The sequence below is a fragment of the Amphiura filiformis genome, chromosome 2 (genome assembly GCF_039555335.1).
Source record: "Amphiura filiformis chromosome 2, Afil_fr2py, whole genome shotgun sequence".
In the NCBI taxonomy this organism is placed as follows: Eukaryota; Metazoa; Echinodermata; class Ophiuroidea; order Amphilepidida; family Amphiuridae; genus Amphiura; species Amphiura filiformis.
Genome location: NC_092629.1, coordinates 51029253 through 51046780, shown reverse-complemented (window position 1 = coordinate 51046780; position 17528 = coordinate 51029253). Strand labels below are relative to the sequence as shown.

At 36.9% G+C, this 17528-nt stretch overlaps 1 protein-coding gene across 1 annotated transcript; it reads left to right on the top strand.

Annotated features, from left to right (window-relative positions):
* Positions 1-10186: 10186 nt before the first annotated feature.
* Positions 10187-17340, top strand: LOC140146337 (UDP-glucuronosyltransferase 2A1-like). The gene is made up of 4 exons (XM_072168147.1): positions 10187-11160; positions 14854-15073; positions 16130-16349; positions 17054-17340. Exons 1-4 carry the CDS (start codon positions 10297-10299, stop codon positions 17337-17339), a joined length of 1590 nt encoding a protein of 529 aa, XP_072024248.1. The 5' UTR covers positions 10187-10296; the 3' UTR covers position 17340.
* The last annotated feature ends 188 nt before the right edge of the window (positions 17341-17528 follow it).

The following is a 17528-nucleotide window of genomic DNA, read 5'->3' as shown; positions in this document are numbered from 1 at the left end:
GATTGAAATTGATTGATTGAAAAAAATTGACTTTCTAAAATGGCCCTAAGATATGATCTCGAAAATTTGTCAAACTAACCCTAAGGCGACGAAAAAAGAAAATCCTGTTCTACGGACCCGACCGACCCAGATTTTGAACAAATCTGGAAAAGAAAAATCCTGTACAAATGAATGCCGACCCAAATTTCGGAAATTTCAGGAACAATTTTGTTTTGTTTGTATTTTCTTAAATTTCAAGTTATTTACAAAAAACTTTTGGTCATTTCCAAAAAAAAGAAAAAGAAAAAGAAAAAAAGGCCGACCGACCCAAATTTCGGAAATTTCAGGAACAAATGGAAAGGTCCGTCCGCCCATAGAACAGGGTTTCTTTTATCGTCGCCTAAACAAGGATTTTACTCAAAAAAAAAAAAACCCTAAACACGAATTTGGTTTGAAATTCGCCCCTAAACAAGGATATATAAAAAACACCCTAAACGAGGATTTGGTTTGAAATTTGCCCCTAAACAAGGAAAGACATTGCGCCGTGTAGGTATGAGTGTCATTCAGTGACAGCCTGGAGTGACAGTGATATCAGTAAGTTGTAAAATCGCTCAGAAACCACTCAAGCGAGGATCGTCCACAAAACACACCGCTTCTTCTCGTAAATTCACCTTTTCGGTAAATCCCATAAGCCTTTGCGAGTACACCTGAGAACTCGTCATTTTACGTCCCGCCGACTTGCAATGCGCAGTAACGATGTTCGATAAACGATGTACGCATCGGCGTAGATCGGTGTGACGTCAAATGACGAGTTCTCAGGTGTACTCGCAAAGGCTTATGAGATTTACCGAAAAGGTGAATTGAGTGTTCAATTTTGATACCTTAATCGCGGATCTGCGCCGATCCTCGCTTTGCTTTTCAAAACCACCCTAAATCTGCGTTTTCTCCCGGGGCCACCCATGTATAAAAGTTGTAAGCATCCGCGTGAATTTACTTTCAAAAATGACCCTAAGCTAGGATGTCGAAAATTTGTCAAACTAACCCTAAACAAGGATTTTACTCAGATAAAAAGCTATAAAAACACCCTAAGCGAGGAATTGGTTTGAAATTTACCCCTAAACAAGGATAGACATTGCGTGTGTCGGTAGAGTGTCATTCAGTGACAGCGGCTGATATCAGTAAGCTTAAAATTGGCGCTGTTGAAGTCGACTCCGATGTTTAAAAATCTGGTTAGTAAAATTGCTCTTTTCATGCTTTTGTGCCGAATAACTTGATAAATATGTCACCACTAGCTACCACTAATGTCCATTAAATTACATGAGTACCCCCGGATCGTCAGTAATCATGGTTAATTAGCTTTGGTTGACAGGCGCGTCCGTAAATTCACGTAAAAAGCGTATTTTTTCAGACTAGGGCACGTTACGTGCGTAACGTGAATAGGGTATCAAATTTATGTAAAATTAGTGTAAAAAGGAATGTTCCTGGAGCTCTTACGTACTTGCCAAGTTTAGGATTTTGTGCTTTCTCCTTCATTCATGAAGAGTGAAAGAAAAGTCTGTCTTCTCCCCCCGGCTTCTCCCTACACCCCAAAAGCAACTAAAAGTCCTCTTTCAGCTGTCATTATATGTCAGAGATAACAGATCGCTACTGGCCCAGTTAGCATACTAAACATAGGTCCCAGGACGAGGTCACAACCTGGTCATAACATACCCCCGTAACATACAACCAAATCAGCAATCTTTTTCTTAACTGTGGAGTCAATATAGGAAATAAGAGGATTTGAGGAATGAACTTTTGACATGTGTGAAATTTTAGCGAGGTATTTACAAACACAACGATTGAATAATTTGGAACTATTTGCTGGCTTTCCTTTAATATAAATTAATGAGTTTCAGGATTTTAGTTGGATTTACCAATAAATCCAGCATGATAGTGCTCTAGGATGTTTTAATCGAGACGAAATTAGGAAAAAGACCAAGCTAGACTCACTGGCCGTGTTTGCCGTCTTCCAACTTCAATAGCTCATAATGTGTGGTTTGCAATCCCCATGGTCGTAATTTGCGTTTGACTTGCAGTTCAAAATTCTCTTGGAAATATAGAGAAATGGGTACATCCCGATCCCAAAGAATACATTCTATATTTCAATGAAAAGGGTTGGACCTGTGATCAAAAAAGGGAAAATTTTTGGCCCAAAAATCTTGAAAATATTGGACATACTGCATGAACTTTGAGGCAAGCTTGAACATGTTTTTTGTACCCCCGGAGGGGGTTCTCCCTGGTTGAAGGTATACGGGGATGTGCCACGGTTTTGGGGTACCTTTTCAGCAATTTTGGTATATCAATGGGTGGGTTTTCGGTGGAGACGTTTTTCCCCCGAATCCCCCGAATGCCCCATGCGCCGGATACCCCCTCTTGACACTGTAGTGCCGCAGCAAACATAAAAAACGTTTTAAATAAGTTATATTTTGGGTTTTGGTTTAGGTAAAAACGTTTTAATAACATTAAAATGTCGGGTTATATAAAGGTCACGAAATCGTTTTAAAACGTTTTGTATGAAAACACACTACAACAATATTTTAAAAATGTTTTCGAAATGTCATTGTAAACTATTTTTGCAAACATTTTTGGCCAAATATTTTGTCAACACTTAAATAACATTATGTTAAAATATATGCACCCAGCAAACACAGAAATGTTCTTAAAATGTTTTTTTACAAAACGTGTTAATAACATTTAAATGTCGGGTTATATAAAGGTCGTGAGAACATTTTAAAAACGTTATTGTAAATATTTTGGTCAAACATTTTTTGCAAAAATATTTTTTCAACCCCAAAATAACATTCTGTTTAGAATGATTTGTACCAAGTTTTCAAAAATGTTTTTGGAATGTTATTAAAACGTTTTTATACCCTTTATATAACCCAACATTTAAATGTTTTCTGTAAAACATTTGTGTTTGCTGTGCAGTAATTATATAAATAGCAACAAATGTTATTTAATTTTATGAAAACGTTTTATACCATTAATGTACCCTTTATATAACCCGACATTTAAACGTGTTCTGACAACCTTTTATAACCTTTTGCGAATGATGTCGAAAACGTTTTGTGTTTGCTGCCCCCCCCCCCCGGGGACTGGGGTACAAACCTCTGTTCGCATCGACATATTATCGTGTTAAGGAACCATACTAAAGCGCTACTTACATGGGGACTTTACCCTTGCCTACATAATAACCATAAATTTTATTTTGATGGATGACTTGCACTGGCCATGCAATTTACATGGGGACATTTGTTTCCAGCAATATGATCTGAATCAACTATATCTGGGCCCCCCTATGTGACCTATAAAACCATAACCAGGTAAATACAAAACAAAAGTGTGCAAAAGCCATCAACATTCCAGAGAAACTCTCTGGAGAGTGTAGTACTGTCTTGAAAAAATAGCCCCGGTTCTATTTTGAGGAAACTATGAAAGGTCAGAGGTCCAGGAGCATTGCCTGGCAAAATTACCAATATACACGGGGACTTTCCCTTGCTGGAAATAAATTTCCAGCAATAGAGTCTCCGTGTAAACTGTGCATTATGTAAACTTAAAGTTGAAATATGTTATCAAACTAAATCGTGTTATCATTAAGTAAATATCCATATGTTTGCACTTTGTCAACCTTGTTGTGTGAGTGGGCTATTCCAGTTGAAATCCATACACCCACTATCAAAGACATGACACATATTTTCTACGGTTACCTCAATGAGTGACTTCATTTGAAATCTACACCCACTTGTAGCTCCTGTGTGGGAGATTAAGTCTTCCATGGGGGTGTATGGAATTCAACTGGAATAGCCCAGTACGATTACCAAGTACATGTCACTATGGATCGCAATAGCCTCATCCCAATTGCATACTTCAATAACCTCAATTAAGCAATCATGATGCAAAATGTGACTTTAAGTTGCAGAGTATGAGTTTTTGTATACCCACATAGCCTAGTACGACTACCAAGTACATGTCACTATGGACCACAATAGCCTCATCCCAATGGCATACTTCAATAACCTCAATTAAACAATCATGATGCAAAATGTGACTTCGAGTTGCACAGTATGAGTTTTTGTTTACCCACATTTTCAAAGGTCATGCAATGAATGTACAAATGTATTAGGGGTAAAGAACTGTGCCCTGATAGATGCGTATTCGCTGGAGTTTTAAAGAAGCCAAAAAGGCCGTTATATTGGACAACAACAGCTCTTGATAAATATGGCTTCCCAACCAATATTGCTTTGCCTTATATCGTGGATTGTACTCCCCTTGGTTTGTGCTAGTAACATACTAATCTATCCATTATTCGGGGAAGGTAGTCATTACAGTGTTATGTACAACATTGCCAAGGAAATGACTGCACGCGGACACACGGTCACCCTGTTGGTTGGCGATATCTTCGAAGATAAAGTTCTGAAGTCCACAGGTGCTGACGAAGAGAGAATCGACTTTCTTTTCCATAAAACTTGTCAGACCTATGCCGAGCGAATTGAGTTTATTGGTAACATGACTAACGCGGGATTAGAAGGGCGATACACGGAATGGATGTTGGAGGTCTCCGCAACTGATTTCTTTAAGCAATATGTCAAGGAATGCGGTACAATATTAGGTGATGAAGAATTGATGTCAAAGTTGCAGAATTTTGACCTCTCCGTGGTGGATAATAATCAAGATTGTTCTGTCGTGCAATATTTACGTCTCAAATATGACGTTAAGTTTGTATCAGTGTCCGCTATTCTCACAGTTCCATCCATAGACTTAATATCGAAACGTGTACCTTTTAATCCTTCTTACATGCCGGAAATGACGTCAGCTGTAGATCACGTGATGACATTTTCAGATCGCCTGAAGAATGTAGCAACATCTTTTACAATTTTGGTTTTGTTTACACTGCTTAACACCCCCAAGTATGAAACAAGAAGAGAATTTGGTATCACGGAAACAAGTCCTTATTACGAGGATGCGGAGCTATTCTTAATCAATACTGATTTTGCGTTGGATTTTGCCAGGCCGTTGTTGCCCAATGCGCTTCCAGTTGGAGGACTGACTACGAAAAAAGCAAGACCTCTTTCAGCAGTAAGTACTCTTTCAACCCTAATACCATGTGCATTTGGATGTATTACTAATAGATTTGGATGTAATCCTAATCAATTTGAGTGTATTTTTTAATACATTTTGGTGTATTCCTAATACATTTGTGTGTATTCCTTAAATATTTGTGGGTATTTCTAATACATTTGGGTGTATTACTAATACATTTGGGTGTATTACTAATACATTTGGGTGTATTCCTAATCAATTTGAGTGTATTTTTAATACATTTGGGTGTATTCCTAATACATAGAAATAATGAGAAGTAAATAAAATAATAGAAAGATAAGGACATTATTTATATTGGAATGACAGGGAGAGTGAGAGAGGACAAAAAGAAAAGGAAGAGAGGCAAGAAGGCAAGAGAGAGAAGGATAGCGAGGGAGTGATAAAGTTTGTGTAGGCCTAGGAAAGAATAAGTACAGAGAAAGAAAAGAAAGGAAAATAAATGTAATATAAATGATTATGAAACATAACAGCACTAAGCAGCCATTCGATGACATCAATGCCGTTGTGCGCATGTGCGTTACGTAATTAAAGAGCCCAGTCAGATGTATTTCGTAGATACGGCACGATTTAGGGTGTAAAAAATCGGATCTTTTTTTTTTACAGCCTCACATTTCTATATAACTAAAAGACTGTTGCCTCACAAAACAATCAATAAAAAAGCAGAAAATATATTAAATACATCAATGTTATTATGCAGCATTGGAAATGGTTGCGACATTGTAACCAGTATTATAAATCATAACAAAGACTCCAAAGGGAAATATAGTCCAGTTTCGATAAGCAAAAAGGTTTTAATGCCCAACCTAAATACATAACATTAAGATTTTTTTTCTCTTTCCTAAAAAACGATTGCCTCACAAAACAATATAAAACAAAAGATAGCCACTCACAAAAAAATAATAGAAAACATAACAAACAGTGGTTTTTTACTCTTTCCTAAAAATTAGTGATCGCCTCACAAAACAATATAAAACAAAAGAAATCCAATCACAAATAATACACAACATAACATAGTGGGTTTTTTATCTCTCTTGCAAATGATCGCCTCACAAGACGATATAAAACAAAAGAAATCCAATCACAAAATAATAGAAAACATAACATAGTGGGTTTTTGTATCTCTCCTGCAAATGATCGCATCACAAAACAATATGAAACAAAAGAAATCCAATCACAAAATAATAGAAAACATAAAATAGTGGGTTTTTTTATCTCTCCTACAAATGATCGCCTCACAAAACAATATAAAACAAAAGAAAACAAATCACAAAATAATACAAAACATAACATATTGTTATTTTTATCTCTCCTGCAAGTGATCGCCTCACAAAACAATATAAAACAAAAGAAATCCAATCACAAAATAATACAAAACATAACATAGTGGGTTTTTTTTTATCTCTCTTGCAAATTATCGCATCAAAAAACAATATAAAACAAAAGAAATCCAATTACAAAATAATAAAAAAACATAACATAGTGTTTTTTATCTCTCCTGCAAATGATCAGATTTCTTTTCTTTTATATCGTTTTGTGAGGCGATCATATGCAGGAGAGATAAAAAGACCCATTATGTTATGTTTTGTTTTATTTTGTAATCACAAAATAATACAAAACATAACATAGTGGATTTTTACCTCTCCTGCAAATGATCGCCTCACAAAACAATATAAATGAAAAGAAATCCAATCACAAAATAATACAAAACATAACACAGTTACACAGCCGTGACGTTAGTCACGCCCTACATGTCACATGAAACTCGCGGGGTCAAAGGTCACGCAGGGGTCACAGGGGTCAAAAACGTGATTTCAACTTTGTAATCACAAAATAATACAAAATAATACAAAACATAACATAGTGGATTTTTACCTCTCCTGCAAATGATCGCCTCACAAAACAATATAAAAGAAAAGAAATCCAATCACAAAATAATAGAAAACATAAAATAGTGTTTTTTTATCTCTCCTGCAAATGATCGCCTCTCAAATCAATATAAAACAAATGAAATCAAATCACAAAATAATACAAAACATAACAGTGTTTTTTTTATCTCTCCTGCAAATGACCGCCTCACAAAACAATATAAAACAAAAGAAATCCAATCACAAAATAATACAAAACATAACATAGTGGGTTTTTTTAATCTCTCCTGCAAATGATCGCATCACAAAACAATATAAAACAAAAGAAATCCAATCACAAAGTAATAAAAAACATAACATAGTGTGTTTTATCTCTCCTGCAAATGATCGGAATTCTTTTCTTTTATATTGTTTATGAGGCGATCATTTGCAGCAGAGATAAAAAAAAACCCACTATGTTATGTTTTGTTTTATTTTGTAATCACAAAATAATACAAAACATAACATCGTGTTTTTGTATCTCTCCTGCAAACGATCGCCTCACAAAACAATATAAAACAAAAGAAACCCAATCACAAAATAATACAAAACATAGCATAGCGGTTTTTATCTCTCCTGCAAATGATCGCATCACAAAACAATATAAAACAAAAGAAATCCAATCACAAAATAATACAAAACATAACATAGTGTTTTTATTATTTTGTGATTGGATTTCTTTTGTTTTATATTGTTTTGTGAGGCATCATTTGCAGAGATAAAAACCACTATGTTATGTTTTGTATTATTTTGTAATCACAAAATAATACAAAACATAACATAGTGGTTTTTTATCTCTCCTGCAAATGATCGCATCACAAAACAATATAAAACAAAAGAAATCCAATCACAAAATAATACAATACATAGCATAGCGGTTTTTTATCCCTCCTGCAAATGATCGCATCACAAAACAATATAAAACAAAAGAAATCCAATCACAAAATATTACAAAACATAGCATAGCGGTTTTTTTACCTCTTCTGCAAATGATCGCCTCACAAAACAATATAAAAGAAAAGAAATCCAATAACAAAATAATACAAACATAACATAGTGGTTTTTTATCTCTCCTGCAAATGATCGCCTCACAAAACAATATAAAACAAAAGAAATCCAATCACAAAATAATAGAAACATAACATAGTGTTTTTTATCTCTCCTGCAAATGATCGGATTTCTTTTGTTTTATATTTATTTAATGAACATTTGCAGGAGGATAAAAAACCCACTATGTTATATTTTGTTTTATTTTGTAATCACAAAATAATACAAAACATAACATAGTGGTTTTTTACCTCTCCTGCAAATGATCGCCTCACAAAACAATATATATAAAAGAAAAGAAATCCAATCACAAAATAATAGAAAGCATAACATAGTGGTTTTTTGTATCTCTCCTGCAAATGATCGCCACACAAAACAATAAAAAACAAAAGAAATCCAATCACAAAATAATACAAAACTTAAAATAGTGTTTTTTTATCTTTCCTGCAAATGATCGCCTCACAAAACAATATAAAACAAAAGAAATCCAATCACAAAATAATATAATACATAAAAATGTGGAGAGACTGTAGAAGGCGGTAATGTGAGTGCGGCACAAAATCCTCACACAGAAATTACACCCTAAATCATGCCATAGCTGGTATTTCGCACCTGCCAAGCACAAGTCACACATTTTCCCATATGTCAGCGCTCTAATAAGACACAATAGAACAATGAACGTTGCAGCCCGCTGGTGTAACCCTTGATAGTTCCGGTAAACATGATAGGTCGCCCGCGCACAGTGTCATCACCCCGATATCTTCATGGCGGCAGAAATCGCCATGGTAGGTTGAATCCACAGCCACGCATGTCCATTTTGTTCCGACCTTTGAGACGCATAATGAGCCGAGGGACATCCGACTAAGGCTACTGACAATAGCCTGGTAATTGACCTCTCTGTGTGTGAGTGAGCATGTAGGCCTATACGCCATTGATGAGGTCAATGGTCATATGCTTTTAGACTGCTTGCACGAGTGAGTGCAGCTAGCCTACGGTGCGCTATAGTTCGACACATATAAAATCAGAATATTTTTGTCAGTTTTTGAGTTCAAGACGCGGAGGTTTTCTCAAGACGCAAGCTAACGACTATCATATCCGTTGAACACATATATTCAAGTGCAAGGAACAAAATCTGGTTTCTTTAGACTAAATAAATTACGGGAGATATTCATCATTTTCTACCCCGGTATCCAAAGATTTATCGTCTGAATATCAAATCGTGCATTGCACATTCACGTGTATCGATCCCGGGTATTCATTTCAGTGTCTCAGCTGTATCCCCGGGGCTGTATCATGTAATTATTAACCGGGCGATGTCGGTGTGCCGCGGTAGTGCAGACAAGTGGGTGTCCCCTGGGAGCAAGATGATTAGAAATCCGATATATCGTTATAATTAAATTAAAAGATATGCAATTTGTCAATGTCAGAATATCATAAAATGGTGCATCTCGATCTGGTCAAAAAGTTTGGCTCCCAAAACTAATCCGCGCGTGCGGACATGGAAGTTTCGTGCAAGCTGAAAATAAGGGTGGCGCTGTTCAGGTCCCCGTAGCTCAAAAGTTAGTCTTAAGGTTATTAATTATTTTAAACTGTTGTGATTTGGTAGTTAACAGCATCTTACGAATGGTAGTGAGCTATGAAAAAAACTGCATTGCTCAATTCATAGCGAGCATGTAGAAGAATTAAAATATCACAGATACACTTTTATAGGTGCTGCGGTTCTTGAGTTACGTTGTAAAGAGGGCTGAAACAACAACACTTTTGTAAAACGTACATAACTCATTAACAACAATAAATTAAGCAAGTTTTCAAAGTATATGATTTGTAGAATTAACTTTTGCAAAACATCAAGGCGTTAATTTTCAATAATATATTGATATAGATAATGAAAATCGATTTTTAGGTTGCTTCGACCAACAATACCTCGTCTACCCTTAAAATGTTTCAAAAATTAAATTTTAATCTTTATTTAATACATTGGTCGCACCAAAATAAAATTACATAACATGTGGTAGGAAAACAAACGTACTTTCATGCATATTTACGTGTATTTCAATGGGACTTTATTTAGTGGTGTGCGCCCACCAATATTAATATACTAGAACGGCAGTGTGGAACGGCAGTGTAGCTCGGGGCATGTAGAAGATAAACCACGTATTCGCTGGATGGAGTTATCAAAAAGCCAAACAAACCGTTATACTATTCAACTATATCAATACCACCGGTCATGATTATGGCTTCCCAACCTATGTTGCTTTGTCTTCTATACTGGATTTTAGTCCCCTTGGTTTGTGCTAGTAACATACTAATCTACCCATTTACAGGGGAAGGTAGTCACTACAGTGTAATGTACAACATTGCCACGGAATTGACTGTACGCGGACACACGGTCACCATGTTGGTTGGCGATATCTTCGAAGATAAAGTTCTAAAGTCCACAGGTGTTGATGATGAGAGGATCGAGTTTATTTTCCATAAAACATGTCTGACCTATGCTGAGCGAATTGGCGCGATTGGTAATATGACCAACGCGATGTTAGAAGGACGATACAGGGAATGGATGATGGAAGTCTCCTCAACGGATTTCTTTAAGAAATATGAAAAGGAATGCGTCACAGTATTAGGTGATGAAGAATTTATGTCAAAGTTGCAGAATTTTGACCTCTCCGTTGGGGATAATAATCACGACTGTTCTGTTGTGCAATATTTACGTCTCAAATATGGCATTAAGTTTGTATCAGTGTCCGCTATTCTCGGAGTTCCGTCCATAGACTCGATAACAAAACGTATACCATTTAATCCTTCTTACATGCCTGAAACGTCGTCTACTTTAGATCACGTGATGACATTTTCGGATCGTCTGAAGAATGTAGCAACATCTTTTACAATTTTGGTTGTGTTTACACTGCTTAACATCCCCAAGTATGAAACAAGAAAAGAATTTGGTATTACGGAAACAAGTCCATATTATGAGGATGCGGAGCTTTTCTTAATCAATACTGATTTTGCGTTAGATTTTGCCAGGCCATTGTTGCCCAATGCGATTCCAGTAGGTGGATTGACCACCAAACCAAAGAGACCTCTTTCAGCTGTAAGTAATGTACTTTATAACACGTATGCACTATGAAATGGACCACAAAGGCCTCATCCCAATGTCATAGTTCAATAACCTCAATTATACAATCATAGTGCAAAATTTGACTTCAGGTTGCAATGTATGAGTATTTGTACCCAAATTTTCAGTCATCCAATGAATGTACAAATGTATTGGGGTTAAAAACTGCCATGATATATGAGCATGTTGTGGATCCTAGTGAAATACTGCCTTTCTTAAGATGAATTTATACTCCATCGCTGAGCGACGAGCGATTGATGTTTTACCAATGATGTAGCGCACTTTTACCATCGTAACCATGGAAACAAAAAGCGCTCCACCTTATTGGCTAAACACCAATTTCTATTGATACCCAATGCGATTCCAATTGGAGGGCTGACCACGAAAAAAGCAAGCAAGACCTCTCTCGGCAGTAAGTACTTTTTCACCCCTCACACCATAAATACTGATAGGCCCTACCTCGAAAAATAATCCATTATTATAGCGGGGTAAGTCCACTTTTTCTCACGTGAGCAACAAAGTACAAATTCCGCACCCCCGCAAAAAATCAAATCAATCGAAATAAAAATCCTGGCTATGGGCCTGGATAATTATTTGATAGGCGATACAAATATTTGTAATCCCTTCATTTTCAAATTTATCGATACCGCTGATGGTATAATTCGTGGTTCTTGAAAGCTGCCCAGAGACATGCAAGCAAGGAGGAGTTGATTGATTAATTGATTTTAATCATATTTATCCAGGGTAGACCAATGCAGCGAAATAGCTGGTCTAACATGGGGCCCTGCATATATATCCGGGGTTTGATTTAATTTTAATGGGACATAAAGAGATTTTTTACACAAAATTATTTTGTCTTTCTACTTTAAGAAATGATTGATTAGTAAATTTATTGGCCAATTGTTAGTACCTTAAATATAAAATGTCAAGCATGATTTCTGAATTCGGTCACCTGGTTTGTATGCACAGATGCAACGGATGGTTTTTGTTGGTTCAGGAAGACAAGAAAGACAACATTATAAACATGCACATAAACGTGTGGAGTGTGCGTCCATGAAGGCTGAGAAGTTTTGTTTGCCAATATTGGTTATCAACTGTGTAAATATTGCCACAGTAGGGTCAACATGTACATGATGTATGCAAAGATGTGTGTTTACATTCAACTAAATTATATAAGAGTCAAGTAGCATACCAACCTCTCTCTCCCCGTCATTTTTGGCGAAGGGAAGGGGAAGAAGGAATAAATAAGAAAAGAGAAGATGAACAAAGAAGTTGTTTGTTTCTTTCTGGATTCCAATCCCAGACCCTCGCGTGTCAAGCACTCGACCGGCAACCGGTAGCCATGTGTGTTTCGCTGGCCCGGCTAACAAAACCGTGCGTATATATACATGATAGGTGATTGCGTCATCGCATCACCTATGTATTTCTTCTTACTTCATGCTCATGCATTAGAGTGTGAATGCCTGCTGAATACTTTTTATTCGATGTCACATGTCTTCGGTTTGTTGAGTATATATATTCCGATATTGGAATTCCAATATTTATATGGAGTTATTCCGAGTTATTGATGTTGTACGAATAATCCGCAGTTACCGAAATTTGTCGGAACACACGCACATGCCTGTTCTTGGAAAAGAAAAAACATTACTGATGTTCAGATTAATTATGCAACCTTATATCATGTTATCAGCAAACAATATATTGGCACGTAGTTAACCATCTCTTCGCGGGTATGGACTGCAGACGACAATTTTAAATTTTCTTTAAAAATTCAAAAATTTCAGAATTGTACATTTTTATGATCATATTTAGAATCAGCATGACAAATGAATTCAAATAAGTACAATCAAGCCTTGTATTGGTTCAGTGGTTCTTGAGATAGCTCTTGACATTTTGAGAAAATATCTCAAAACTTGGACTTCTTATTTTAAAGACTATAGCCAGTACGCACAGCTTTAATGTAGTAAATTTCTGATTAAACAGAGTATGAAATACGAGTGCCAACCTTTGGAACTATAAGACTAGTAGAAGATGGCACTTGTATTTCAAGAAGTTCAACGAAGTATATTGAGTAATACCGAGTCATGATGACGGCTTACCAAACTATTCTTTGTCTTACGTGCCTGTGGGTAGTAGCCTCAATGACTTGTGCTAGTAACATACTTATCTTTCCATTAGACGGCCACGGAAGTCACTTCAAAGTAATGTATAACATTGCCAAGGAATTAGTTGCACGCGGACACAATGTCACCATGTTGGTTGGCGATATCTTCCAAGATGAAATGGTAAAATCCGCAGATCCCGATGGAGAGAAGATCCAGTTTCTCTTCCATCAAACTAGTCTGACCTATATCGAGAGAATCGAAATTCATGAAGGCATGACTAATGCAGGGATAAAAGGACGTTTCAACGAATGGATTATTGAGGCGTCGTCAACGGATTGGTTTCAGAAACATATAAAGGAATGCGATAGGATTTTAGGCGATGAAGAATTGATGTCAAAGTTGCAGAATTTTGATCTATCCGTGGTGGATAATAATCAAGAATGTTTTCTTGTGCAATATTTGCATCTCAAATATGGCGTGAAATTTGTATCAGTGTCCGCTATTCTGACAATTCCGTCCACAGACTTGATAATTAAACGTATTCCATTTAATCCTTCTTACATGACGGAAATGACGTCTGTTTTAGATCATAAAATGACAATTTCTGAGCGTCTGAAAAATGTGGCGACATCCTTTATCATCTTAGTGGCGTCAACACTGGTTAATAAACCCAAGTATGAAACAAGAAGAGACTTTGGTATCACAGAGACAAGTCCTTATTATGAGGATGCTGAATTGTTTTTAATCAATACTGATTTTGCGTTGGATTTTGCCAGGCCATTGTTGCCCAATGCGATTCCAGTTGGAGGGCTGACCACCAAACAAAAGAAACCTCTTTTAGCTGTAAGCACTTTTTAACCCCTTAATACTGTGTTTCCTATACCGTTTCTGTATTGGTTAATTATGCGGTATAATCTTATCATGCTGCCGATTGGCTCAATAAGTCCTAATAGTCTTCTTGTAACCAATCAGGAGGGAGTACTCATACTAGTGCTTTTCAAATTTCACTAATTATCTTAGCACCTGAATAATTGATGTTTTGATTGATCGATTATTTTATTATTTGATTAATTGATTGATTGATTGATTGATTGATTATAATTCCTGATTCCTTTATTTCTGACGACGTTTGACATAACTGTCAATCAAACTCTCCACGACCCCAGTAGCGCGTAAAAGGAAGGTTGATTAATCTAGTGCCGATAGGAGAAAAGAAATCGCATAAAATGGCGAAAAATTACGGTACTTTTACAAGGCAAAAAGCTACCTTCGAGGCACTGTTGACATGGTGCCTTCAAGAAAGAAAGTTTTCCATTTAATATTAAGACCTAACTTTTGAGATGGTTAGCCTTCTTGAAGGTGCAAAGTTAACCATAGGGCACGCCGTTTTACCGCCGCGTTCAGTTCATCACGACACTCGTAAACAAACCGTGCCCGAGTTTAATTGATACATGACGTCAGACGCATTCTTTGATTACAGTTAGCTTCTTGTACAATGTACATGTGCTTCTTGATATCACTAATCATCCTCATTGACACATTGTTCTTATCTTTAACCAAACAGGAATGGATTGAGTTTCTTGAGAGTGCTGATGAAGATGGCGTAGTGTTGTTTTCAATGGGCTCTTATGCAACTGGTATCGATGAAGATGTGGCAAGTCTCTTTGCTGGAGCTTTCGCTCAGTTACCTCAAAAGGTTATCTGGAAGTTGAACGGCAAACCATCGGCCACTTTGACTCCTAATGTCAAGGTTGTAGACTGGATACCACAGAATGATTTGCTAGGTATTAAAGCCCAAGAGCCGAATAAGATCAACAAGCCAAGCAAATATGTTGACAGAATGCCACAGAATGATTTTCATTTTTAAAGGGGGGTAACTCTATTGGTTTTGGATATGGATTGTCTTTAAAATTACATAATAATATCAAATATCGCCCCTTTATGCTGCTTTGTGAAAAACGAGAGCATTTTCAGCGTAAATGTGAATAAATAGCCAAATTTGCAATCCAATACCTTGGTATACGTGAATTGCATTCTGGGCAGGCAATCAACAACAATTCCCGTTCGTATGACGAATGCTGACATGCTGTACAATGCCCGACCCGTATTGAACGGAAAATATTTGGGGATTTTTTCGTACCGTTTCAGAAAAAAAGGAAACAAAATATATCTTGCAATATGTACATTTCAAATGAATATAAAAAAGTTTGGGTTAAAAATGGAGAGGAAAAAACCCTTCCGATACCGGATTTTGAACCGGGTACCTCTCGGGTAACGGACAATGCGCTAACCGATTGAGCTATTTAGCACACTACGTCCATCGTGGAATTCTTATAACTAAATACGACACACTGTCTCCTCAGCAGTTAGAGTGGTTCGCTTTTTTCGCAGAATGTTTATGACGCGAAACCAAAGTAGCTGTTGAGGAGACTGATGATTCGCAATTAATTCCCTGCCCAGAAATCCGAAGTAATTTTAATTATTTACAAACTGGTAGCCTGTAAAAACCGATGTATTTCATGATTTCTCCGGAAATACATCGACTTGGAGCGTCAAATTTCAGGATAGTAATGAGTAAAATAGTATCTATTATGTGATACCAAAACCTCATCAACAATGAAAAAAAAATCGGGGATGATGCTGTCGATCGGGTTACGGACCTTTAATGATCGCAATGATTTTGTCATAAGACTCTTGACATCAAATGGGAGTCAGTCACATAGGGTGGTTTACATAATACGATAGTACACCTAAGATAAAATTGTGTTCTCACTGGAGACATAAAACCAAGCGATTATATACATGACTAACACCATATTGCCCCTCGTCTCTGTTCACAGGTCATCCTCAGATCAAAGCCTTTGTATATCACTGCGGTATGAATGGTGTATGGGAAGCTGTATATCACGGAGTACCTATGGTAGCTGTGCCGTTGTTTGGTGACCAATACGACAATGCACAAAGATTGGTGTCACGTGGTATGGCGGTGAAAGTGGACATCACTACATTGACCAGTGACGAGTTGGCTCAAGCTATACGTACAGTCATTAGCGACCCAAGGTATATAAGATTATACTAATGTTGCAAGAGCGCAAATAATTAAGACATTTTAATGCCTTAAAAGCATGTTATGAAAAGCATAGTGTATGAACGTTTGGACAGTATTGTTTGTTGGACATGAGAGCACATCAGACATGTCGAATTCCATTCTGAATACGAAGAATGTCCCTATCAAATCATTTTGATTTTTTGAAGTTCGCGATGCGATATAAACACAGTTTATGGCAAATGAAGCGCTGTTCTGGTTCAAGTCATTGGTAATCACACTTCAAACACAAAGTTATCTGTTATGATAATTCTATTTGGTAATTGTATTAATAAGCACAGCAATTTGGCATGTAATTAAATGTAGATATTTATATAGCGCTTTATGCCGTAAACAGCCTCAAAGCGCTTTACATTTATTCCGCCGTTATTAGAATATGTCGGAACCACGTTTGCTGCCTCCAAATGGCGCAGGGTTCATCAGTACAACGACTGTGACTACCCCTAACAGCTTCCCATTGCACCTGGGTGGGGTGAGGCAAGCGTGACAAAGCGCCTTGCCCAAGGGCGCAACACGGCGGGACGGGGACTCGAACCCACGCACGTCAAGCAAGCTCTCAGATTATGATTATTAACCACTGTGCCACCGTGCCCTCTAAATTATCTTACATGATAAGGTAAAAATAACACTTCCCGCTGCTTTTTTCTCTTCTTTTCAGTTTCAAGAACAACGCCACTCGTATATCCGCCATTTTCCGAGACTCACCCCGCACACCAGTAGAAATAGCCGCTGATTGGATAGAATATGTTATACGTCACGGTGGCGCCAAACATCTACGATCTGCTGCTTTAGATTTGAACATATTCCAGTACTTACTACTAGACGTCATCGCAGTCTTGCTATTAGCTTTCGTTACATTTATGATTATCTTATACTGCAGCTGTAGACTATGTTTCAGAGGTTGTAGAAGACTATGTGGGTCAAGTAAAGTAAAAACTGAATAGGGTTGTATGTTCAACTCCCTATTCCAAAAATTACACCACAATTTTTTTTTCTTTCTTTTTTTTTCTTGGATTAAAAAATATTATCCTCTTTTGTCAAATGAAACATAGCTAAACCCTTATCCGTTAGTTAGTTCTGGCAATGAAAGTTCCTTTTTAATACTTGGTCAATTTTTGGGAGAAAATGGCCCA